This window comes from Bos grunniens, chromosome 7 (genome assembly GCF_055505025.1).
Source record: "Bos grunniens cultivar Pamir isolate PY7600 chromosome 7, Bosgru_T2T1.0, whole genome shotgun sequence".
NCBI classification, from domain to species: domain Eukaryota; kingdom Metazoa; phylum Chordata; class Mammalia; order Artiodactyla; family Bovidae; genus Bos; species Bos grunniens.
The window spans coordinates 21,480,016-21,501,112 of NC_141171.1; the positions used below are offsets into that span (position 1 = coordinate 21,480,016).

A 21,097-nucleotide genomic window follows, 5' to 3' on the forward strand; every position below is an offset into this window, starting at 1 on the left:
ACCCTGCCCCGCCCGCGGCGTAGGCCTCGCCCCTGTAACGGGCAACAGAGGGCGCAGGTTCCTCTTTCAGGCCCCGCCCAGGAGCGGCCACTCCAAAAGGAAGCTCCACCCGTTTGTTGGTCCCACCCCCCGACCGCGCCTCACGCATGCGCCCACAGCCATTGCAAAGCTCCTCCTTCCAGGCGGGCTTCCCGGTTCGAGGCCGCGTCTCTTGCTCCCGGCACACAGCAAGTTCCGCCCGCAGGCCTCCCCGGCTCTTGTTTCCGGGGAGGCCTTTCCGTGGAGCGGAAGTATATCCGGTGAGGGGCGGGGCGGTCGTGTGCGAAATTACTCCGGGCCTGACAACGAGGCCGGACTGGCCAGCGGCCCGGGAACTGGGTCCAGCGGCGAACTTGACCCAACTCTTCCGGCAGCAGGAGGCAAGTGGCAGGTGAGTCCTCAGAGTGGCCAGCGCGCCCGGCAGGGAGGTCGGGCCGCTCAGAGGGGCGACCGCGAGTAGCAAGGAGGCCGGTCCCTCAAGGAGTCGAAGGCGGGGAGGCCGGGTTCCTCAGATGGGAGACGGCGGGGAGGCCGGATCCCTCAGGGGAGCGACAGCGGGAAGGCCGGTTCCATCAGGAGGGCAACCGCGGGCGGCTGGGAGGCCGGGTCCCTCAGAGGGATGGACGGTGGTGGAGGGGCGGGAGCCGGTGGCGGGCCCTTGGTGGAATTAGTGGTTACCAGTGGCAATGGCACCCCACTCCAGTACTCTTGCCTGGAAAATCCCATGGACGGAGGAGCCTGGTAGGCTGCAGTCCATGGGGTCGCTAAGAGTCGGACACGACTGAGCGACTTCACTTTGACTTTTCACTTTCATGCATTGGAGGAAGAAATGGCAACCCACTCCAGTGTTCTTGCCTGGAGAATCCCATGGACAGAGGAGCCTGGTGGGCTGCCGTCTATGGGGTCGCACAGAGTCGGACACGACTGAAGCGACTTAGCAGCAGCAGCAGCAGTGGTTACCAGGGCCACCCCCTTCTGGTATCAATAACCAGGACCTCACCTCCTGGTTTGGATGGAAAGTCCAAAGATTTTAGGGCCCCCAGCGCACTGTGACCCCCGCCCTCTGAAAGCAGTCTTCCTGGTCCCCAGAGCCCCTGAGCAGTGGGCACGGGCTGGGCGGGAGGTGTTTGAATGTTGGCACTGCCCACCGGCTAACCCCCCTGCTTCATCTCTTCACTGACTGTAGGGCTTGCATTTGCTTTAAATGACTATGTACTTTACTAAATGTCACCGAAAAGGGAAGCCTGAGGGTGACTGGAAAATACAGAGAGTCACATAGTAGCAAATAAATAGCCAATGATGCTCCCACCCAGAGAGCCACTGCTCATTTTGGAGTAAAAGTCTTCCATTCTTTATCTGCAGGTGCTTTTTACCCCTTGTATCTTTTTTTTTTAACCTTTTTATACAGTCTCGGTTGACGCCCAATCAACTGCATTCATTCAGAGATACACTTGGATAAATTTTGGCATGTGATACACAAGCATTTTGCATATTTCACCCCACTGCCTGTCTGCACTTTGTGATCTTGGACTTGCTTCTGTTACACTTGGTCTTTGCTAGCTGCTTCTTCGTTCCTCCCTCCACCCAACATAAAGTTCAGGGACTCTTATGAGCCCATTTTACAGACTCAGCCAAGCATGATGAGTGATGCCAAGAATCCTGGCCCTGGCCAATGTCAGGATAGGGCGCTGCAGCCTCCCAAAGCCCTGAGTGCCCATCCACCTCCCACCCCGGCCCAAGTTCATGGTAGCCTGTCACTGTCTGTTGTACTGATTATGGAGTGAAGCAAGTGGAAGTCTTGGCTGCCCCACCCCTGCCTGCCCACACCATGAGGCACTCTGTTTCTCCCCTCCCTTCCGAAGGTGCCCTTTGTTTGTTTACAGGGAACCTCAGCCTGCTCCAATCCAGAGCTTCTCCCCTCCCAAGAGTCCCACCTCAAATAGCAACTGTCCCATTGCTTCTGTCCTGATGGCGACAGGGGTGGTTCCCCCTTTTAAAACCCTCCAGAGCTGAGCTGTCCGGTACAGTAGCCACTGGCTGTTCATGGCTAGTGATCACATGAACATGGCTATTTCAAAATGGGATGTGCCCTTCGTGTAAAATACACAGCAGTCTCTGGAGACTTGGAGTGTTAAGGCGGGGGTGGGGTAGAAGGTGTGCAAAATAGTTCCTTAGTATTTTCTTTCCTGGTTAGATGTTAAAGTGATATTTTAGTGCTCTTAGGCTCAGTAGTATATATATATATAAAATCAATGTTTAAGTCACTTGTTTCTTTTCTTTTTGTTACTTTTTAATGTGGCTGCCAAAAAGTTAAAAATTACACATGCAACATGTATTTCAGTGTCTTCCAAGCCATTTTTTAAAAAATATTTATTTGACTGTATCAGGTCTTAGTTGCAGCAAGCAGGATCTTTTTTATTTGTAGCATATGAACTCTTAGTTTCTGCCTTTAGGATCTAGTTCCCTGACCAGGTTCCCTTGCATTGACAGCACAGAGTCTTAGCCATTGGACCACCAAGGAAGTCCCGTGGCATTTGTTCTTTATGCCAAGATGTGTAAATGTGTTCTTTCTTTATGCCTTCTTTCTTAGGATTCATCATTTTCTGCTTCCTATCTGTGGCTTTAGTTATTTCTTAAGTGGGGTGAGCAATTCACAGGATTTAGCCAAATGCTTGGTGTGTTGTAATTGATAAATTTGTGTTAGCTGTAAGTTTTTAGATTGTTTTTACTTTACTTTATTTATTCTTTGGTTGTTCTGGGTCTTTGCTGTTGCTTGGGCTTTCCTCTGGCTGCAGTGAGTGGGGGCTGCTCTTCACTGTGGTGCATGAGCCTCTCTTTGCCATGGCTTCTCTTGTGGAGCACAGGCTCTAGGTGCATTGGCTTCAGTAGTTAGAGCACATGGTCTGCTATTGTCACTCCTGGGCTCAGTTGCTCCTTCATTGGCAGGCAGATTCTTTACCACTGAGCCACCAGGAAAGCCCAAGCCACCAGGGAAGCCCCAGTAATTTTTTTTTAATAGACTTAATTTTTCGAGAGCAGTTTTAAGCTTACTGCATAATTGAGCGGAAGGTACAGGGAATTCCTGTATGCTCCCTGCCCCTATGTGGGCATTGCCTCCCTGGTTATCAGCATGGCCCACCAGAGCGGGGTATTTGTCACCAGGATGAACCTCCACTGACACATCCCGGTCAGCCAGCATCCAGAGTGCATTTGGTGGGTTCACGCTCAGTGGTGCATGCTCTCTGGGTTTGGACAGATGTGCACTGACACATACCCATCATTTTTTCACACAGTAGTTTCACATCCCTAAAAATCCCCTGTGCTCCACCTATTCATCTCTCCTGTAAACTCCCCACCCCCACAAAGGCCCCCCGCAACCACTGATCCTTCTTCTGTCCCCAGAGCTCAGCTCTGCCTTCTCCAGAACATCATAGAGTGTGAATCACCGTGTCACCTTCTCACGTGGGCTTCTTTCACTTAAGGATGCACATTTACAGTTCCTCCTATCTTTTCGAGGCTTGATAGTACACTTTTGTTTTGAACCATCTAAAGGAGAGAGTATGTCTATCATCTCTCAAATCTGGACCATGGTGTTCGCCCACCAGGTGCCCCACATAGCTGTGACAAGCTGTGTTCTAGGTGTGCCTCTCTCCCAACAAAAGTAGAGGTGGCTGTTTCAGTCCTGAAGAGGGTTCTTGGAAGTACTATTTCAGTTCCTGGGCTCCAGATGATTCGTATTCCTAACGAGGTTAAGGCAGTCTGCTTCATAGGTGATGATGCGCCTGAGCCAGCCAAGTTCATGGAAGAGTCAGCCATTAACCATCATTCCGGGAGCTGCACTCCATCTCCAGGGGTTCTTGAAATGGAAATTGAACAAAAATTCCCCAAGCAGCTGGCTTGGAGCTTGGGTTTTTACTCTGGGAACTTCTGGACATGCCCCAGCTGGTGAGCTCCTGACTTCCTGGAATGGGTTCAGGCTGCTTAAGCAAAAAAGGGGAATCTGACTTCAGAAACCAGGTTCTGGGAAGGAGACAGTCATTCCTGTGGCTGCTGAGTCCTAAATAAGACATCCAGGGCTGGGCTGCTTTCAATGAGGGCCCACCCTGGGCACCCTCTGTGGGGTGTGGAGCAACATCCCTGGCCCCATCCATTCAGTGCCAGGAGTGCCCCATTCCCCTGTGGCCCCTGGGGGGCAGGGTCACCGCATTTGAGACCCATGGCTGTAGCTGAGCATGGAGGGAGCTCTCCTAATGCCTGGAGAGAGTGTGGTGCCTGGTGGATACCCTCCCCACCCTGATGTTGAGAGGAAGTTTGGGCAGCCAGAAAAGGTGGGGCTTGTGGTGGATGGAAGTTCGGAGGCATGGTTTCTGACACTCAGTTCTCCAGTCAGTCAACCACTCAGTGAAGGCTCCTGCAGCTTTGGAACAAGTCCTCAGAAGGAAGAGGTGTGACTCCTTCATGGACACACCACCTACGACCTCTCCTGCATTTCTTTCCTTTCTGTCCCCCGACCCCCAACACCGTTTTGTTGAACAGAAAATCTGTTTGCCCCCGCGGGGAACTGAGACAGAAGGAGGAGCTTCAGAGGAGAATCATGGCACTGGCCGTGGACACCTGGCAGCCCTTCTTTGTCTCGGTAGAGCAGAGGACAGTAGAGGTGGGGACAGCTGGGCTTAGATCCCAGGCCATCTCTTATCTGCTGTGGGCTCAGGGCTCTCAGAGGCACCAGGAAGGGTCCTTGCTGCCTCACCCCCAGCTTCCTGTGAGGCCAATGATCCTGGTCATCCCTTGGGTTGGAGGGCTTGTGGACACATCACCTGATCTCTGCCTCCATCACATGGCTGTCTGTGTCTGTGTCCAGATCCCCCTCTTCTTGTAGGACAGGGTGACCTCAACTTAAGTACATCTGCAGTGGTCCTGCTTCCACATGGGATCACCTCACCTGTTAAGACTTCAGCACATCTTTTGAGGGGGGATGTGATTCTGCTTATAAAAGGGCTATAGGAGATAACTGCTGATGGGCATGGGGTTTCTTTGTGGGGTGATGAGAATGTTCTGGAATTAGATAGTGGTGATGGTTGCATACTTCATGATTTTACTAAAATCCATTGAATTGTGTAGGTTTATAGTCGTGTGAATTATATATCAGTTGGCTTTTGTGGGGGAAAAAAGGATTACTAGGAAGGCTGGACTATAGCGAGCCCATCTAAAGCACCTGGCCTTTGTTGTGTCCTTCAGGACGCGGGCAGCCTCCCCACCCAGGGAGCAGTCTCAGTATTTAAACACAAACATTTAGATGATGGGAGACAGCCCTGAGGCGCAACCATCTTTAACAGGACAGATCCTGGGCCGTGAGCATCTTCTAGCCAGCCACAAAGGCTGCTGGGCTGGGGCAGGGTTTACACACAACGGTGGCAAATGTCATCAGCCAGGCAGGATGTGGAGGCGCCGGAAGGAAGTGGCGACGGGGCTGAGGTGTGGCGGTTGCCAACAGGAACTGTGTTTTGTTTTTAGAAAAAGAACAGGGGTGGGTGGGTGTGTGCTGGGGCAGGGGAATTTTGTCATTTTAACCTTTGTCACTCTTGGAGTTTGTAAGTACCACATTCATCTCGTGTGCAGGAAGACCCAGGGGAGCCCCTCGTGCTGGATTCCGAGAAGCCTCTCCTGGTTTTCCCTTTGCTGCCCTTGGAGGTCTTCTAAGAGGGGGCAGAAACTCAGGATCCCCAGAAACGGTACCTGGGATTTTGGTGGCGGGGGGTTGCTGCAGTGACTCCTGGGTGCTTCTCAAGGAAAAGGCACTTGCCAGTGGTTGCCCACTCCTTGGCCACAGGAGCCCAAGGGAGTGTGTTTTTAATAGAAAGTGCTGTTTGCTTTTGATGGGAACTGTCCATCCAGAAAGTTTTTCAAAAATCATTGCTTCCACTTTAAAAAAAAAACCCACTTTCTCAGGAGACAGAAAAGTAGGCAGGAACCTTATAAGCCTGCTTCATCACTCTGCCCCATCTTCTAGAACCATCTTGGCGCTTGTCTGGTCCGTGGCTTGACGGGCTGTAGATAGAGCTGTGGGGTCGCCCGGGTCAGTGGGGTCCCTGTCCGCTTCTCACCACCCCACAGCCTGTGCCTGTCTGACAGGTCACGTGGCCCCAGAGACCCCAAAGTCAATAGAAGGCAGCAGCGGGGTGCGGGGAGGTTGCATTTTTCTTGGTGGTGTGGTCTCTTTGAGGGTGAGAAGGCCAGCTATAGGGCAGATAAGGAGCCTGGACACCTGGGTGCACAGAGGCCGCTGTGGGGGCTCAGGGGCCAGCCGAGGCCAACCCCACTCTGGCTGGATGAGGGATAGCACCCTCCTTTGTCTTCTCATGGCCAAAGTGAGGCTGCATTCAGCCTGGGCAGAAGAGTGTTTGGAGGCTAAAGTGAGTCGTGGGTGAGAAATTGCTGGCAGGCGGTAGGTGCGGGGGAGGCCAACTTGGGTTGCTGGTCAATCCACACAGGGTGACTGTCCCTTGACCTGCACTTGGAGTGGCCCTGAGAGCTGCTTGGTTTACAGATGAACCACCTGGGCAGGTTCACGGCCCCTCGGCAGTTAGCGGTCGTGGTGGGGGCAGAGGCAGGTGGAAGCGCAGGGTCCCCACCCACCACATCCAGCACAAGTGCCCTCATACAGAGGCGTCCCCACTACCTAGCACAGGTGATGCGACTAGTCTGCAACAGAGGGTCAGGGCAGGTGGCCTCTTAACCGGGGCCTCCTGGGGGTCTCAGATCGTCCACATTGGGAGAAAAACGGCAGGTGGGCTATTTGTGGCTGTCCTCCCTTTTCGGAGGCACCTCTTCCTGCCCTTCAGGCCCTAGGCACAGGTCTCTACCACACCTCCAGAACCAGGGAGGGTCAGAACCGGAGGCACCTGCACCAGACTGCAGGTGCGGCAGAGGTGCCTGGTGTGGGAGCAGCCCCAGCCAGGAGGGACTTGGCCCTGGATTTGGGATGAAGAGTGGGGGTGGGGCAGTGGAGGTGGGTGGCCAGGCAGAAGGGACCACGGTTTCATCCCCACGGTCCACGGTGCAAACACTGACTCCTTCTGCTACCAACTGTGCAGCCTAACAGTGATTTACTCATTAACTGGGTACTAGTTAACGGTGACCACTAGTAGTTAATGCTTAGTGCTGTCACCATCTTCTAGCCCAGTGTTTCTCACCTGGGGTGCTCTTGCCCCCAGGGGATACTGGATCACATCTGGGGACATCTGTGGTCGTCACGACTGGGGATGCTCCTCACGTGAGGGGGCAGGGGTAGCCCCGATGTCAGCAGTGGCAAGTCCGGGCCTCAGTCTTCCCAGCTTTAAAGTAGGGTTCTGCTTTGCTCCATGGGTTACCGTGACTGCCTCACTGGGCGTTAACCAAGGTGGCAGGAAGTGATGCTTGTGGCTGGGGCCTCAGGGCAGCTTTGGGGAAGGAAGTGAAGGCTCTTCTGGTCTCTGGATGGGCCTCCTCGCTCCAGAGCACAGGTGGCTTCCTGCCCCATTGCCAGGCGGCCTGTCCGCGTGAGCGTTCCCTCTGTCACACATCAGTGCCTGCATCTTTCAGCCCGTGTGGTCTTCTGTGTCTGCGCTGTCACCTCACACAGCAAACAAATTTGACAGGCAGTGCTGGCCACAGCTTGAACCCAGAGGGAAATGGCCTGTTCTTTGTGGTTCCCAGAGCAGCACTTCGGCCCACACTTGCTCTGTCTCTTCACCCTACTTTAAAAATAAGAGCTTTCCTGGCTCTCATTGATGTACCAGACTCTCCGCCTTTCACGTGTGCATTCCACTGTTTTTCAGTCCATTCACATTGTTTGTAACACCACCTCTCTCCAGTTCCAGAACATTCTGTCACCTCAGAAGAAACCCTGTTCCCGTCAGCAGTCACCCCATCCCTTGCCCCAGCCCCTGACCGCCAGGAACCCACTCTCTGTGTCTGTGGATCTGCCTGCTCTGCACGTTTCCTGTCAGTGGAGGCACACCCCGTGTGTCCTTCCGTTTCTGCGTCTCTCATTGAGCATCGTGTCCTCAGGGTCCGTCCACGTGGTAGCGAGTGTCAGGGCTTCTCTCTTTTTCATGGCTGAGGGATGCTCCCAATGGAGACATTTGGGTGTCTCCACCTTTTGGCTGTTAGGACTCATGCTGCTGGACACACTTATGTACAAGTATTTGTGTGGACACGTGTCGTCCACATGTGTCATCACTTAGATGGACACTTAGGAGAGAGCTGCTGGTGAGATGGTAGCTGCATTTTTTAAACTGCTGGGCTGTTTTCCTCAGCAGCCACCCCATTTTACATTACCCCAGCAGCACAGGAGGGTTCCTGTTGATTGTCCTTTTCGATTACGCCATCCTCCTTGGGGGCGGCAGGTCCCTCCCCTCCTCACTGTGCTCCCTACATCTGGCTCCATCCCTGGATGCTCAGCCTCTGTGTTTTGCATAGTTCATGCTGCCTTGAATCAACCTTCCAGTACCCACAGGGTCAAGTGGGGCCCAGAAGAATGAGCAGGCTTCACCTACCAGTGGGGAGGACAGATGGTCCCCAGCCTGCATGTAACCAGGGCCTGAGTGGCCCAGTTGTGTCAGCTGTGAGTTACCCTCCCTGGTGTTCCTTCAGATGTTCTGTGTAGCCTCTGTCTGAGTTTCCAATGGCTGCTGTAACAAATCACCACAGACTTTGTAGCCCAAACCACACAGATTATCCTCTTACAGTTCGAGAGGTCGAGTCCAGCTTAGGCCTCTCAGGGCTAAAATCCAGGTGTGGGCAGGGCCAGTCCCTCCGAAGGCTCCGCGGGAGCATCGGCTCCTGCCTTTTCCAGCTTCTAGAGGCGCCCCATCCCTGGCTCTCAGCCCCTCCCTCCATCCTCCCAGTCAGCAGAGCAGCATCTCCTGTCTCTCTGCCTCTGACTCTGTTAGCAGGCCCTGTGGACACGTGGAGGACACAGAAGGGGGAAGGAGGTAGGGTCAGGGTTGCGCCTGCCCCGAGGGGAGAGGTGCTGGACCCCTCCTTTGAACCCCGCCCTCCACACTCCATGCTCCAGAAGAAGTACTCTGAAGGCTCAGCTTACTGCCATCCCTCTCACTTGAGATCAGAGCAACCTCTTTCTTTTTAGTTTCTCATAACTCAAGAGTCAGAATCATTCCTGGCTTTCAGGCAGGACACCCTGGCTAGAACGCTGGTGTGTGCCCTTCACATTATCCATCCACCTCTGGAATTAACCCAGAGGTTCAAGGGGCCACTGAAGGCTGGGCCAGGAGGCCCAGGCCAATGGGGATCAGTCTGATTTCTGACCTGCCGACGTGTAGAAGAGCCGAGCCTGCAGGAGACGCTGGGCTCCAGGATGTGGTGGGTCGTGACTCAGTGCTTACTAACCGCCTGCTGAGGTCCTTCCCCTCCTGGTCACCCCATCTGGACCATGGACATGGGTGCAGACACGGGTGAACTGGGCTGAGGTGACCAGACCTGCCTGCCTCGTGCCCATCCCCCATCACAGCTTCTCCATCACTGAGGTCAGCCTGGTGGCACAACGTTGTCCCTTGGGGGTGACAGGATCCCTGTGCAAGGACACACGAGGTCTTCTCAGACATGGAATGTCCAGAAGTTTCTGACTGTGAATGTAGGCTGTTCAAAGCCTCTCAGTTTGTGGCAGTTTGCTGCACAGCGTGCTTGGTCTGGAGGGTCAAGGTCCCAGGGCCAAGGAACTGACTCCAGAGGGGTTTATTACATTACGTGTATATTACAACATTACGTATAAGTGGTTTTTCATCTCACCAGGAGTGCAGGGCTGTGTGTGCTGGAGCCCAGCCTGGGCAGTGCTTCCGCTTCTCCCAACCCGGGCCCACTTCCCCCTCTGCTGCTGCTCCTGGGTGAGCTCCCAGGATACCTCCACCCCACCCAGTCCTGGCCAGGTCCACGCCCAGGAAAGCATATCTACTTCAACCGGAGATGGAGACAAGGGGCGGTGGGCTAGCGTGGCCATCGGAGTGGTGATGGTGAAGGAGCAGTGCGTGACTGGTCCCAAATGTGAGCCCGACCCAGGCTCCTTGTGCTTGATTTCACCCTTTCATGCCCCCTGAGGTGGGGTCTATTACTCCAATGTGACAGGGAAGACAGTACAGAACAGAGGCTTGGGAGGGGCCTGTTCATGAGAGCAGGGCCATGGCAATACAGCCCCTACACTGGGGCCTCGTCCCCAAAATGAGTGGCATCTGTCACAAGACCAGAGAACTCGTGGAGGCATCTTCACTTAGGTGGTACATTGGGGTGGGTAGTGTCCCCCAGATTCATATCTGCCCCTTGGACGTGGAGCTGTGCAGATGTTAGGCTAGAGAGCTGAGAGCACATGGGGTTATGGAGGTCTCTGGTCCAGAGACGAGACTGTGACACGAGACCCAGAGAGAAGCAGAGGCAGCAGGAATCCACGCCCTTCCATCTCTGGAGCCCAGAAGCCCCACGATTGGAGTGTGGGCAGAGCTAGTTCCTCCTGGGGCTCCCTCCCAGCTCCACCAGTGCTCCTGGTCCTTGGCGTGTCCTGGTTTGTAGACCCATCACTCCATCTCTGTGTCCATCATCACACGGCCTCTTACAGGGACATTCATCACTGGATTTGGGGTGCCCGGATAGTCCAGGAATAGGGCAACCCAAGATCCTTAATCAATCTGCAAAGACTCTCTTTCCAGATAAGATTCATTTGCAGATCTCTGGCTATGGACATCTCTTCACAGAGGCTGCCACCTAGCCTGAGGGGGCCCGCCCTCAGGTGGCATGTGGGGCCAGTAACTTTCTCTTTACCAAAAGCCTCTGGGCACAGAGGGGATGTGTCGGGGAAGTTCTGTGTGCCCTTTTGTTGAAACTCAAAACCACAAGTCCCAGGAATGTCCCCAGTCCACCCGCTGGTGCTTCTAGAACAGGGTTCCAAGAAGGTTCACAATGTTTCCTTTTTGTGTGTTCCAGGTCTGAGGGAGCCTTGGGGGCCCTGTGACCTTCCTGTCGTGAGCGTCCTGCCCGGCCCTCCCCTCAGAAACCTCGTGGGAGGCGTCCTGAGTGCACGGCCAAGATGTCCAACCCCTTCCTAAAGCAGGTCTTCAACAAGGACAAGACCTTCCGGCCCAAGCGCAAGTTCGAGCCGGGCACCCAGCGCTTCGAGCTGCACAAGAAGGCGCAGGCCTCGCTGAACGCAGGGTTGGACCTGAAGCTGGCGGTGCAGCTGCCCGCTGGTGAGGAGCTCAACGACTGGGTGGCCGTGCACGTGGTGGACTTCTTCAACCGCGTCAACCTCATCTACGGCACCATCAGTGACGGCTGCACCGAGCGCTCCTGCCCCATCATGTCGGGCGGCCCCAAGTATGAGTACCGTTGGCAGGACGAGAACAAGTTCCGGCGGCCCACGGCACTGTCAGCCCCCCGCTACATGGACCTGCTCATGGACTGGATTGAGGTGCAGATCAACAATGAGGACGTCTTCCCCACCAACGTCGGTGAGTCTCTGCGCTTTCGTGTTCTTTTAGGGTCAACTTTATCGGGATGGAGTCCACACACCACTACATCCACCCATTTAAAGTGCATGGTTCAGGGGCTTCCCTGGTGGTCCAGTGGTGGGGACTCCACGCTTCTGCTTCATGGGGCATGGCTGGGGAACTAAGACCTCACATGCTACATGGTAAGGCAAATTAAAAAAATGCAGTTCAGTGGCGTTATAGTACATTCATAGTGTCGTGCAGCTATCAGCTGTATCTAAATCCATCACCCTGGAGGCTTCCCTGGTCCAGTGGTTAAGAATCCGCCTGCCAATGCAGGGGACACGGGTTCCATCCCTGGTCTGGGAAGATCCCACCTGCTGAGGGGCAGCTAAGCCTGTGCCCCACAACTACTGAGTCTGTACTCTAGAGCGCATACTCTGCAACAAGAGAAGCCTGCGCACTGCAACTGGAGAAAGCCCACGTGCAACAGTGAAGACCCTGCGCAGCCAAGGAAAAAATCCATCACTCTGAAAGAAGCCCCATCCCCTTCAGCAGTCACCCGCACAGCCTCCCCAGCCCCTGATGACCAGGAACCCACTGTCTGTGTCTGTGGCTTTGCCTGTTCTGAACGTTTCCCATTGGTGGAATCACACCCTGTGTGTCCTGTGTCTGCTTCTCACACTGAGTGTCGTGTTCTCAGGGTCCATCCACATGGTAGCGAGTGTCAGGGCTTCTCTCCTTTTCATGACTGAGTGATGCTCCTGTGTGTGAAGGGACACATTTTGCTTCAAGCAAAGGCTTCCCTGGTGGCTCAGATTTTAAAGAATCTGCATGCAGTGCAGGAGACCGAGGTTCAATCCCTGGGAGAAGGGAATGGCTACCTCCTCTAGTATCCTTGCCTGGAGAATCCATGGACAGAGGAACCTGGCAGGCTACACTCCATGGGATAGCAAAGAGTCAGACCCAACTGAGCGACTAACACATATAGTTAAAGGATCTTGAAATAGACAATTCTGGATTATCTGAGTGAACCCTAAATGTCATCACAAGGTCCTAATGAGGGGGCAGAGGGAGACTCGTTACCTAGTGGGGCAGAAGGTGGTGAGGTGATGGGAGGAAGAAGGGACCATAAGCCCAGAAAACATGGGACCGGGTTTTCCCTGGAGCCTGTGGAGGACTCAGCTCTGCCCACAGCTGGACTCCAGCTCAGGGCACCATGTGGACTCTGGCCTCAGGAACTGGGAGAGAATTGTCCTGAGCCGCTGAATGGTCCCAGGAGACAGTAGATGTTATTCTCATGTTCACCTGGGCTACTTGGAGTCCTGGTAGGCCGACTGGTGAGCAGACCTCGGGCCTGGCTTTGGGCTGCTGCCATGCTCTGTGCTTCATTGAGTTTCTCACCCCCAGGCCTCACTCACCGTCCGTACAGTGAACCACGTTGACTCTGGCAAGGGGCTTCCAGGGACCCACCTGGGAGAAGGCCATCCCATAGTCATCACTTTCCCAAAACAGATTCCTGGGTGGTCTCCTGTCAGGTTGCCGGGTCCAGGTCTGCACCTTCTCCCTGTCATCCTGAGTCACTGCTTTGCTGGGACCAACTGAGGCCCTGAGGGGTCCACCTCCTAGAACTCAGACCTGCCTCGAGTCAGTGCTCACCCACCAGAAAGGAGAGCATAAGAAGAGTGAGAGAAATGAACTTGGCAGATGTCACCCAGCTGCCCAGCAGAGGTTAGGGGCTGCCTGGCCTAGGCCGTATCTTCCAGCCCTGTCCACAGACCCCAGGGCCAGCCCCACCCCTCGGCCTGGTTCCACCCGCACCCCCACCCCCAGTGGACTGAAGTGCTTCTCTTTGCTTGTTTGCAGTGCTGCTCAGAACAGGAGCCTCCCATGCTCTTCAGGGCTAGATCTGTGGCCGAACAGAGAAAGCACAGGTCTAAAATTTCATCCTGCCCCCCACGCTGGTGCTTCCATGCCTGAGCATCCACTTAGCCCCAAAGCCACCTGACTACTCTTGAGTTTAGACCCGAGATCCGTCCGCACGCTTTTCCCATCAAGGACCAGACGGGCTGCCTCGGCTACTCAGATCTGCCATGTACCCGAAAGCCATCATGGATGACACTTAAAAAAGTGTGCACGAGGAGTAGGCCTGCGTTCCAGTAAAACTTACCTACAGAAGTGGGTGGTGGACCAGGTTTGTGACTCCGTGTGAGGGCATCTTGCAGGCGTGGGCAGTGCCATCCCAGAAGAACCTGTGTCCAGGCCCTTCTCCTATGGGGCTGTCGCTCCCTCTCTACCTGGGATGGCCCAGGAGGACCTTAGTGACTCCCATCCCCCCAGGAAAGGGGGCAGGGTGGGGCCCTAGCCTAGTGGGGCCCAGGATCCTGTGTGGCAGATGCTGGCTATGTGCTGTGCTACCTTCCTCTGCCTGCCATAGGCTCTCGTTCCCTCTGACCTCCCAACGCTGAGGAGACCTTCCCTTGTCGGGGGTCTCCATGCCCTCAAGGCCACTGTCCCACCACTCAAGTGTCATGGGTCTTCACGGATGGCAGATGAGCCTCAGATGCCCTGTGAACATGGTTTTTCCCAAGAGTCAAGTATTCTTGCTTCCCTGATGGTTAAGTATCCACCTGCCAATGTAGGAAACACGAGTTCAATCCCTGGTCTGGGAACATCCCACATGCAGCAGAGCAACCAAGCCTGTGTGCTTCAACTACTGAGCTCATGCGCTTAGAGCCTGTGCTCTGCAACAAGAGAAGCCACTGCAACGAGAAGCCTGCACACACAAGAGAACCTGCGCTCAGCAACGAAACCCTAGCACAGTCAAAAAAATTTTTAATTAGTTTAAAAAAGAGTTGAGCATTCCTTCTGTTTAGCTCTTTTCTCCTGTTGGATGGAAGCAGGAAACCCAGAGTCCTCACTGGTGCTGAACGAGCCTTCTGCAAAGGCACATCCCCAGACACCCGGCCTGGAACACCAGTGCCATCAGCAGTATGGGACACGCGTACACACAGGAGGGAGCTGGCCAGGGGCATGACGGTTGGTCTTGGGGAAGGTCTTTCCCATTTGCCTCATCCCTCCACACCCTGGGACCTGCCTCTGGTGTGAGAAACCCTCACTCAGGCTAGTTGTCCCTGACTGGCCGCTGACACTGCCCCTCGAGCTGCTGAGCACACAGATCCTGAGCACCTATTTGTATGTCTTTGGGGATTTGCTCGACAACCAGCAGCTGCCATTCCATTTTCTGTGAGTGCGTCCCAGAGCGTTGTGGCTGTCCACAGGCTGGGTGGTCGCCAGCCCTGGAGCCCCTCATGAAGGACACAGGACCTGTCCCTCCTGGTCCCAGGCAGCCCCTGGCAGGGCTGCTCACATGGTGTGAGTGCATGGCATCTGTCCCCTGGGCCGAGGAGGACACGCGAGGTGGGGACGGGCATGTGGGCACAGCCCATGAATGTGCCTGATGCCAGAAGGTCACCCCCAGCTGGGTCAACAGGTCTTACCACAATTTTAAAAAATTTAAAAAAAATTGAAAAATAGAAATAAAATATTTCAGTAATAGAAAAACACAGTGCATGTATGTATGTATGCAATTAAGTTAGGATGTGTGTGTTCAAATGTGAGCAGTACCATGAAGCATAGTTAGATGGGACGATATAAATATATTAAGGGAAAAGCATCAAAGTCCAGAACATAGGTTTTTATGCATCGCCCAGTTCCTATCCGAAAAATAAAGGTAACCAGAAATAGACGCAGAAGCCTGTGAGCCGCCCGGAAGCGGGATGTCAGGTCCACTGCCGGCCAGACGCGGAGAGCGAGAAGGGCAGGACGTTTGGGCCTGCAGGACTGCCCCTCCCCGCCCCCGGGCGCTGTTTGGGGCAGAGAGGTGCAGGTCCTGGAGGGAAGGGGAAGGGAAGCTGAGCCATGCCCTTCGCCCCGCAGGCACGCCGTTCCCCAAGAACTTCCTGCAGGTGGTGAAGAAGATCCTGTCGCGGCTCTTCCGCGTGTTCGTGCATGTGTACATCCACCACTTCGACCGCATCGCACAGCTGGGCTCCGAGGCTCACGTCAACACCTGCTACAAGCACTTCTACTACTTTGTCACTGAGTTCGGCCTTATCGACACCAAGGAGCTGGAGCCACTGGTGAGCATGGAGCGTCGTGGGGTAGGCAGCGGGTGCGCGGGGTCCCCCCATTACAGTGGCCCAGAGGGGCTCCTGCCTGCAGTTGGGGTGCCCATCCCTCCTGCTAGCGGCAGGAGAGCAAGGAGCTACTTCTTTTTCTGGTTTTAATTGAGGTAAACTTTACATGTGGTAAAACCACTGATGTAAAAATGAACAATTCAGTGGTGTTCAGTACATTCACAGGGTTCTGCAACCCTCACTTCAGTCCAGTTCCAGAACCTTTCATAACCCCCAAAGCAGTCTTCTCCACATCAGCAGTCACCCCCTCCTCAGCCCCTGCAACCACTCTCCTCAGCCCCTGCAACCACTCACCCACTTTCTGTCTGGGGGGATTTGCCGAATTGGTCAGTATTGATTCCCCGCCCCCGCCCCAGAAATGGGAGATTTCAGGTGCCTGACTCAGGTCCCGTGGGCTGTGACGTGGAGCCTGTATGCCATACTGTGTTACCCAAATGGTTCTGAGCAGGACCTGCAAGGTCAGAGGGCACAGGTGGTTGCTCTCCCAGTGCCCACCAGCTGCTGCCACTGTTTACGGGGATCATTATAAGAAGTGGGAACATCTCCCCAAGCTCAGAAATGCCGGAACCTTCCAGGGACCGGGTGGTGCCTGGGTGTGCGGGTCTGCTCCTGGGAGACAAGATCATCACTCTGGATACCCCGCCCCAGTTGTACCTTTCCTGGCAGGACCCTGGGCTCCCTGTGGGCCTGTTTGGGAGGCCTTTTATTTGAGTACACTTGATTACAGCCTTGTGTTGGTTTCAGGTGTACAACACAGTGACTCAGTTATTCATGTATTCTTTTTCATAATCTTTTCCATTATGGTTTATCACAGGACACCGAATATAGTTCCCTGTGCTATATAGCAGGACTTAACTGTTTATCTATTTTATATATAGTAGTGTGTATCTGTTAATCCCAAACTCCTAGTTTATCCCCATTTCTTTCCCCCTGATGTCTGTGAGTCTGTTTCTGTTTCATACATAAGTTCATCTGTGCCATATTTTAAATCCCACACAGAAGTGATGTCGTATGGTGTTTGTCTTTCTCTGATTTACATTGCTAAGCATAATGCCCTCCAAGTCCATCACATCCATGGTGTTGCAAATGGCATCGGTTCATTCTTTTTCATGGCTGAGTAATAGTCTGCTGTGGAGATGCGCCACATCTCCTTTATCCACTCCTGTCAGTGGGCATTTAGCTTGTTTCCATGTCTTGGTTATTGTAAATAGTGCTGCTCTGAGAATTGGGGTACATTTATCTTTTCAAATTATAGTTTTCTCTGGATACATGCCCAGAAGTAGGATTGCTGGATTGATCTATGGGACCTCCGTATTCTCCATAGTGGCAGCACCAAATTGCTTTACATGTGACCTTTTTTCCTGATTCCTTTCATTGCTTTGGGTCTTTGCGAAAGGCTTATCTTTGACAACTTTTAAAAACCTCTAAAAACATCTCAACATAGCTTTTTCGTGTTTGTATATTCCCTTGTAGGCTCTGGCTAGTAGGGAAGGGGTTTCCCTCTGGGGTAGTGGAATGTTCTGGAACCAGGTAGAGGTGGGGGTTGTCCACCATTGAGGAGGACAGTTCATTTTATGTGAATCTCACCAAATACGGAAAATAGTCGTGGGCAGTTTTATGATACGCTCATGTTTTTTCATTTAGTGTCCTGATCCCGTGGTCCTTTCTCCTGCATTGACACTTAGAGTTCTTTCTGGAGGCAGAAACTGTGACCCTTCTCATAAAGAGCGTGCCGCCTGGCCTGAGGCACACGCTGTCTATGCCCGGTTTAGTAAAGTTTGTGTTGAATGAGGCCTGTGGGCCCCTTGAGACCATGCACTCTGACTTCCCTTTTGTGTGTGACTCCTGATGTCCTGCTTGTTCTTAACAGAAAGAAATGACCGCACGGATGTGCCACTGAGAGCCCTCGGCCCTGTCATCTCTGTGGCCACGCCCTGGGGACCCGCTGCGGCTACGCGCCACATCTCCAGCACAGGGACCAGTGTTTTCTAGCCCAGCAGATTCTGGGCTATCAGGGTTGCATCCTCTTTCCGGTTCCAAGGTGGCAGCAACCATTAGTCCGGTCCTCTGGGCCCCAGTCTCCTCAGCCGTCACATCACGAGGGAGATGGGAATTTGAACTCTGTGATTCTCTGTGTTGTGAGCAACCAGGAAAACCCACTTTGTTTGGAAACCACTTGCATTTGCCAGGAGGCTGGCCCACCTTGGGTCCGTCTCCTGACTAGCCAGCATGCTCGGCCATGGGCTCTGGGGCCCAGTCAGTGAGGCCATGGCCATGCAGCACTTCCCACCATGGCCCAGGTCTGGTTTCAAGCGGTACGAGCACCTGGCTTCTGTCCTCCCTGCGTCCTCCCCTAGCCACTTCTGTCCGCCATTCCTCCAGGACCCTGGGCTCATCCATCAGTTTCCCAAGCCTGCGCCTGCATCCCACATTTCTTGGGGCCCCTTCATGTCACATAAAAGAGTGGATTATTATAGTTTCATTTACAACTGCTATGAGAGGTTACTAGGAGAAAAAAAAAAACTTTTTACCTACAGGTAGTCTTCCCCTTGCCCTCTAGAAAAATGTCCCCTTTTTGCCATGAATAACAGGGTGACTCTCCCAGGGAGCACCTCTCCCTGGGTGTACAACCTTTGAATTTCACCTAATGCCTGCCAACATCATATGGAAACCCTTTGTATGCCACCCTGCCCCCCCCCCGACCCCAAGACTCTGGGACCAAACCCCAGCACCTTCTCCCTGCAGAAGCTGGAGCAGGGGCACTCTACCAGCCACCTCCCTGCCCACAAGCAACATCCTTGGTGGCCTTTGGCCATGGCAACCCTACCTGCCCAGGCCATGCTGGTTCCAAGTTACCTCTAGGTGTCAGGGAGAGGGCCCGCCACCGACACTGAACAAGTGCAATTAACAAACGAAACCTGGGCCTCAGTCCTTCAGAAGCCGCCGGCTCTGCTCCTGGAGCCTGGAAGGACTTTATGAAACTGGCCAATCGAATGTAGCTCCTTTTAGATGCAGAACCACAACCGAACGCCGTAACCACTGTGCCTCTTCAGGTCACCAGCCAGGTCAAGGAAGGCAGTGGGACTGGGGGAGAGAGTCCCCTGCCCACCCTCCTGCTCCTGTGGGTATTCCCACAGGAACATCAGAATAAACCAGTCTCCTTATCTGCGGCTGATGACTGTCATTTTTGTCTTCCTAGAGTTGGGACACATCACCACAATTGTCACCAGGGTGCCCTTGTCCAAGGGGCAAAGAAATCTTCGCAGTCACCATGGTTTGTGGCCCCCAGAGTGCCTGAGTAGATGATCAGACGCACAGCACATTGGTGGGACTAGAATTTCACAGGGTGCCCGGCATCTGGAAAACAGACTGAGAAGGCACCCACCTCTCTCCTGCTTCTGCCTTCTCTCACATTGCTCTAGACACTTAGCAAACGTGATTTTAACTGTTGCCACTTCTCAGCCTTTTGGCTGAGATCAAGTGATTTTAACTGTTGCCTCTTTGCAACATAAATGTTCCAGAAAACTTTGAACTGGGTGCAGAAGAGTAGATGGAGTGAGAGGGAACAGAGGGGTGTTTTCTGTCTCTGTCCCATCCTAGGTATCCTGTGACCTTAACACATGAGTTTACCCCAGACATCTCTTATATGCAAAATATGGGATTGTGTTACTCTCAGGGGTCCTGGGGCCAACAGAGCGGTCTTATGAGAAGCTCTGGATCCAGTGGATTCCAGCCTGGTGTGTGGCTTCCTTCCCCTAGAGGGCGCGCCGTCTCCATCACAGGGAGAGAGTGTCTTCAGGGGACTCCTGGTTACTTGGAAATAAATACTTTCTAATGAAGCCTGTGTTTCCTTACCCCTGGATTTTGCAAATACACCACAGAGATTTCCAGGACCAGTTTAAAGTCTGGGGAGCTATTGCCGTTATTTGGAACAACAGCCCCAAAAGTTGTCCTTGTCCTGGTCCTGGTACCTGTGAACATGTCACTTCAGTGGGCAGAGGAGACTGCATGAGGGGTTAAGAGTAGGCCCCTGAGATGCTGGATTCCTGGGGTCCCAGTGTCATCACAGGGTCCTTATAAGAGGTGGGGGGAGGGTCAGAGGGAGATGCTGTGCTTCTGGCTGTGAAGATTGAGGGAGAGGCCGCGAGCCAGGGATAAGGCACCTCTAGAACCTGGGAAAGGCAGCAACCAATGCTCCCTGGAGCCTCCAGAGGGACCAGCCCTGCCTATGCCTGGATTTAGCCCCTTGAGGCCCGAGTTGGACTTCGGACCTCCAGGACTTTAAGGAAATAAGTTAGTGTTATTTAAGCCAATGAGTTTGCTGACTATGTTAGGGCTGCCACGGGGAACTCATGCACCCTTTGGAAGGAAGTGTTTCATACACCGAACTCCTGGGACCTACTGACTTGGGCTGCCTGGAATGCGAAGATTAGCCAGGCTAGCTTCTGGGCAACCCTTCCCTTCACAGGCCTGGTAATCACTCATCCTAACAGGACAGTTCACCCCAAAACTTGTTCAACCAGGAGAGGTTGTGGGAGGTAGGAAGCGGTGTCTGGAAGTCTGACCAGACGAAGCAGTGGCAAAAGGAACCAGCTGTGTTTCTTGGACAAAACCAGCTGGCCCTGTTCCTTCCTGGCCACCATTGAGGCATGGCTGTGGATCTGAGTCATCACAATGGACGTGACAAAGAAGGCAGAATAACCCAGAAGGGGTGTTCTTCCAGAAAGTGGAGAAGAAAGTCGGGTCACAGTAGGGCCATCTCGGAAGATCAGGAGCCCCATTGCTACTGGAAACTTCCAAACTGGGGCAGGCATTGTCCTAGACTGGTACTATTCAATATAGCAGCCACTAGCCACAGGGGCTATTGAAATTCTAATTCAAGATCAGCTAAACAGAAAAATCCTCAGCTCCTTCACACTAGCCCTTGTCGGTGGTCTCCACGGCTGCCATTTTCTACTACATTGGTTGGCGCTGCTTCTACAAGTTGTTCCTGAGTCAGAACAAAGGTCAAGGTAGAGACAATTTTTTTTTTTTTTAAGGTAGAGACAATTTGAATCCTTTTCCAGTTCATAAAGATTGACTGAGGTCTGGAATTTAATAAGTGGTTTGCATCTTGACCACCAAAAGGAGGGACCGTGTGGGACTGAAGAGAGGAAGGCGGCTCTGGGGACAGATGGAGGACTTGGAAAAGCCCAGACAGGGATTTCCCTGGAAGTCCACTGCTTAAGACATTGTCTTCCAATGCAGAGAGTACAGGTTCCATGCCTGGTTGGGGAGCTAAGATCCCACATACCTCTCGGCCAAAAAAAACAAAACATAGAACAGAAGAGGTAACAAATTCAATAAAGACTTTAAGAATGGTACACATCAAAAAGAAAAAATAAA

General features: G+C 53.4%; 1 protein-coding gene across 4 annotated transcripts; it reads left to right on the forward strand.

Moving 5' to 3' along the window:
* The first annotated feature begins 317 nt into the window (after positions 1–317).
* On the forward strand, positions 318–18,876 carry MOB3A (MOB kinase activator 3A). Of its 4 annotated transcripts, XM_086410321.1 has the most exons (5): positions 318–430; positions 5,659–5,771; positions 11,011–11,534; positions 15,453–15,655; positions 17,583–18,876. In XM_086410321.1, exons 3-5 carry the CDS (start codon positions 11,114–11,116, stop codon positions 17,610–17,612), a joined length of 654 nt encoding a protein of 217 aa, XP_086266447.1. In that variant the 5' UTR covers positions 318–430; positions 5,659–5,771; positions 11,011–11,113; the 3' UTR covers positions 17,613–18,876. The 4 variants fall into 4 exon arrangements, with proteins under 4 accessions (XP_086266447.1, XP_086266446.1, XP_086266449.1 ...); XM_086410320.1 differs by lacking the exon at positions 5,659–5,771; XM_086410323.1 differs by lacking the exons at positions 15,453–15,655; positions 17,583–18,876 and adding an exon at positions 13,380–15,077.
* The last annotated feature ends 2,221 nt before the right edge of the window (positions 18,877–21,097 follow it).

Coding starts and splice junctions, on each gene's coding strand:
- MOB3A (XM_086410321.1), top strand. CDS start 11,114: ATGTCCAACCCCTTCCTAAAGCAGGTCTTCAACAAGGACAAGACCTTC. Junction 11,535..15,452: donor CGTCTTCCCCACCAACGTCG/GTGAGTCTCTGC, acceptor TTCGCCCCGCAG/GCACGCCGTTCCCCAAGAAC. Junction 15,656..17,582: donor CCAAGGAGCTGGAGCCACTG/GTGAGCATGGAG, acceptor TGTTCTTAACAG/AAAGAAATGACCGCACGGAT.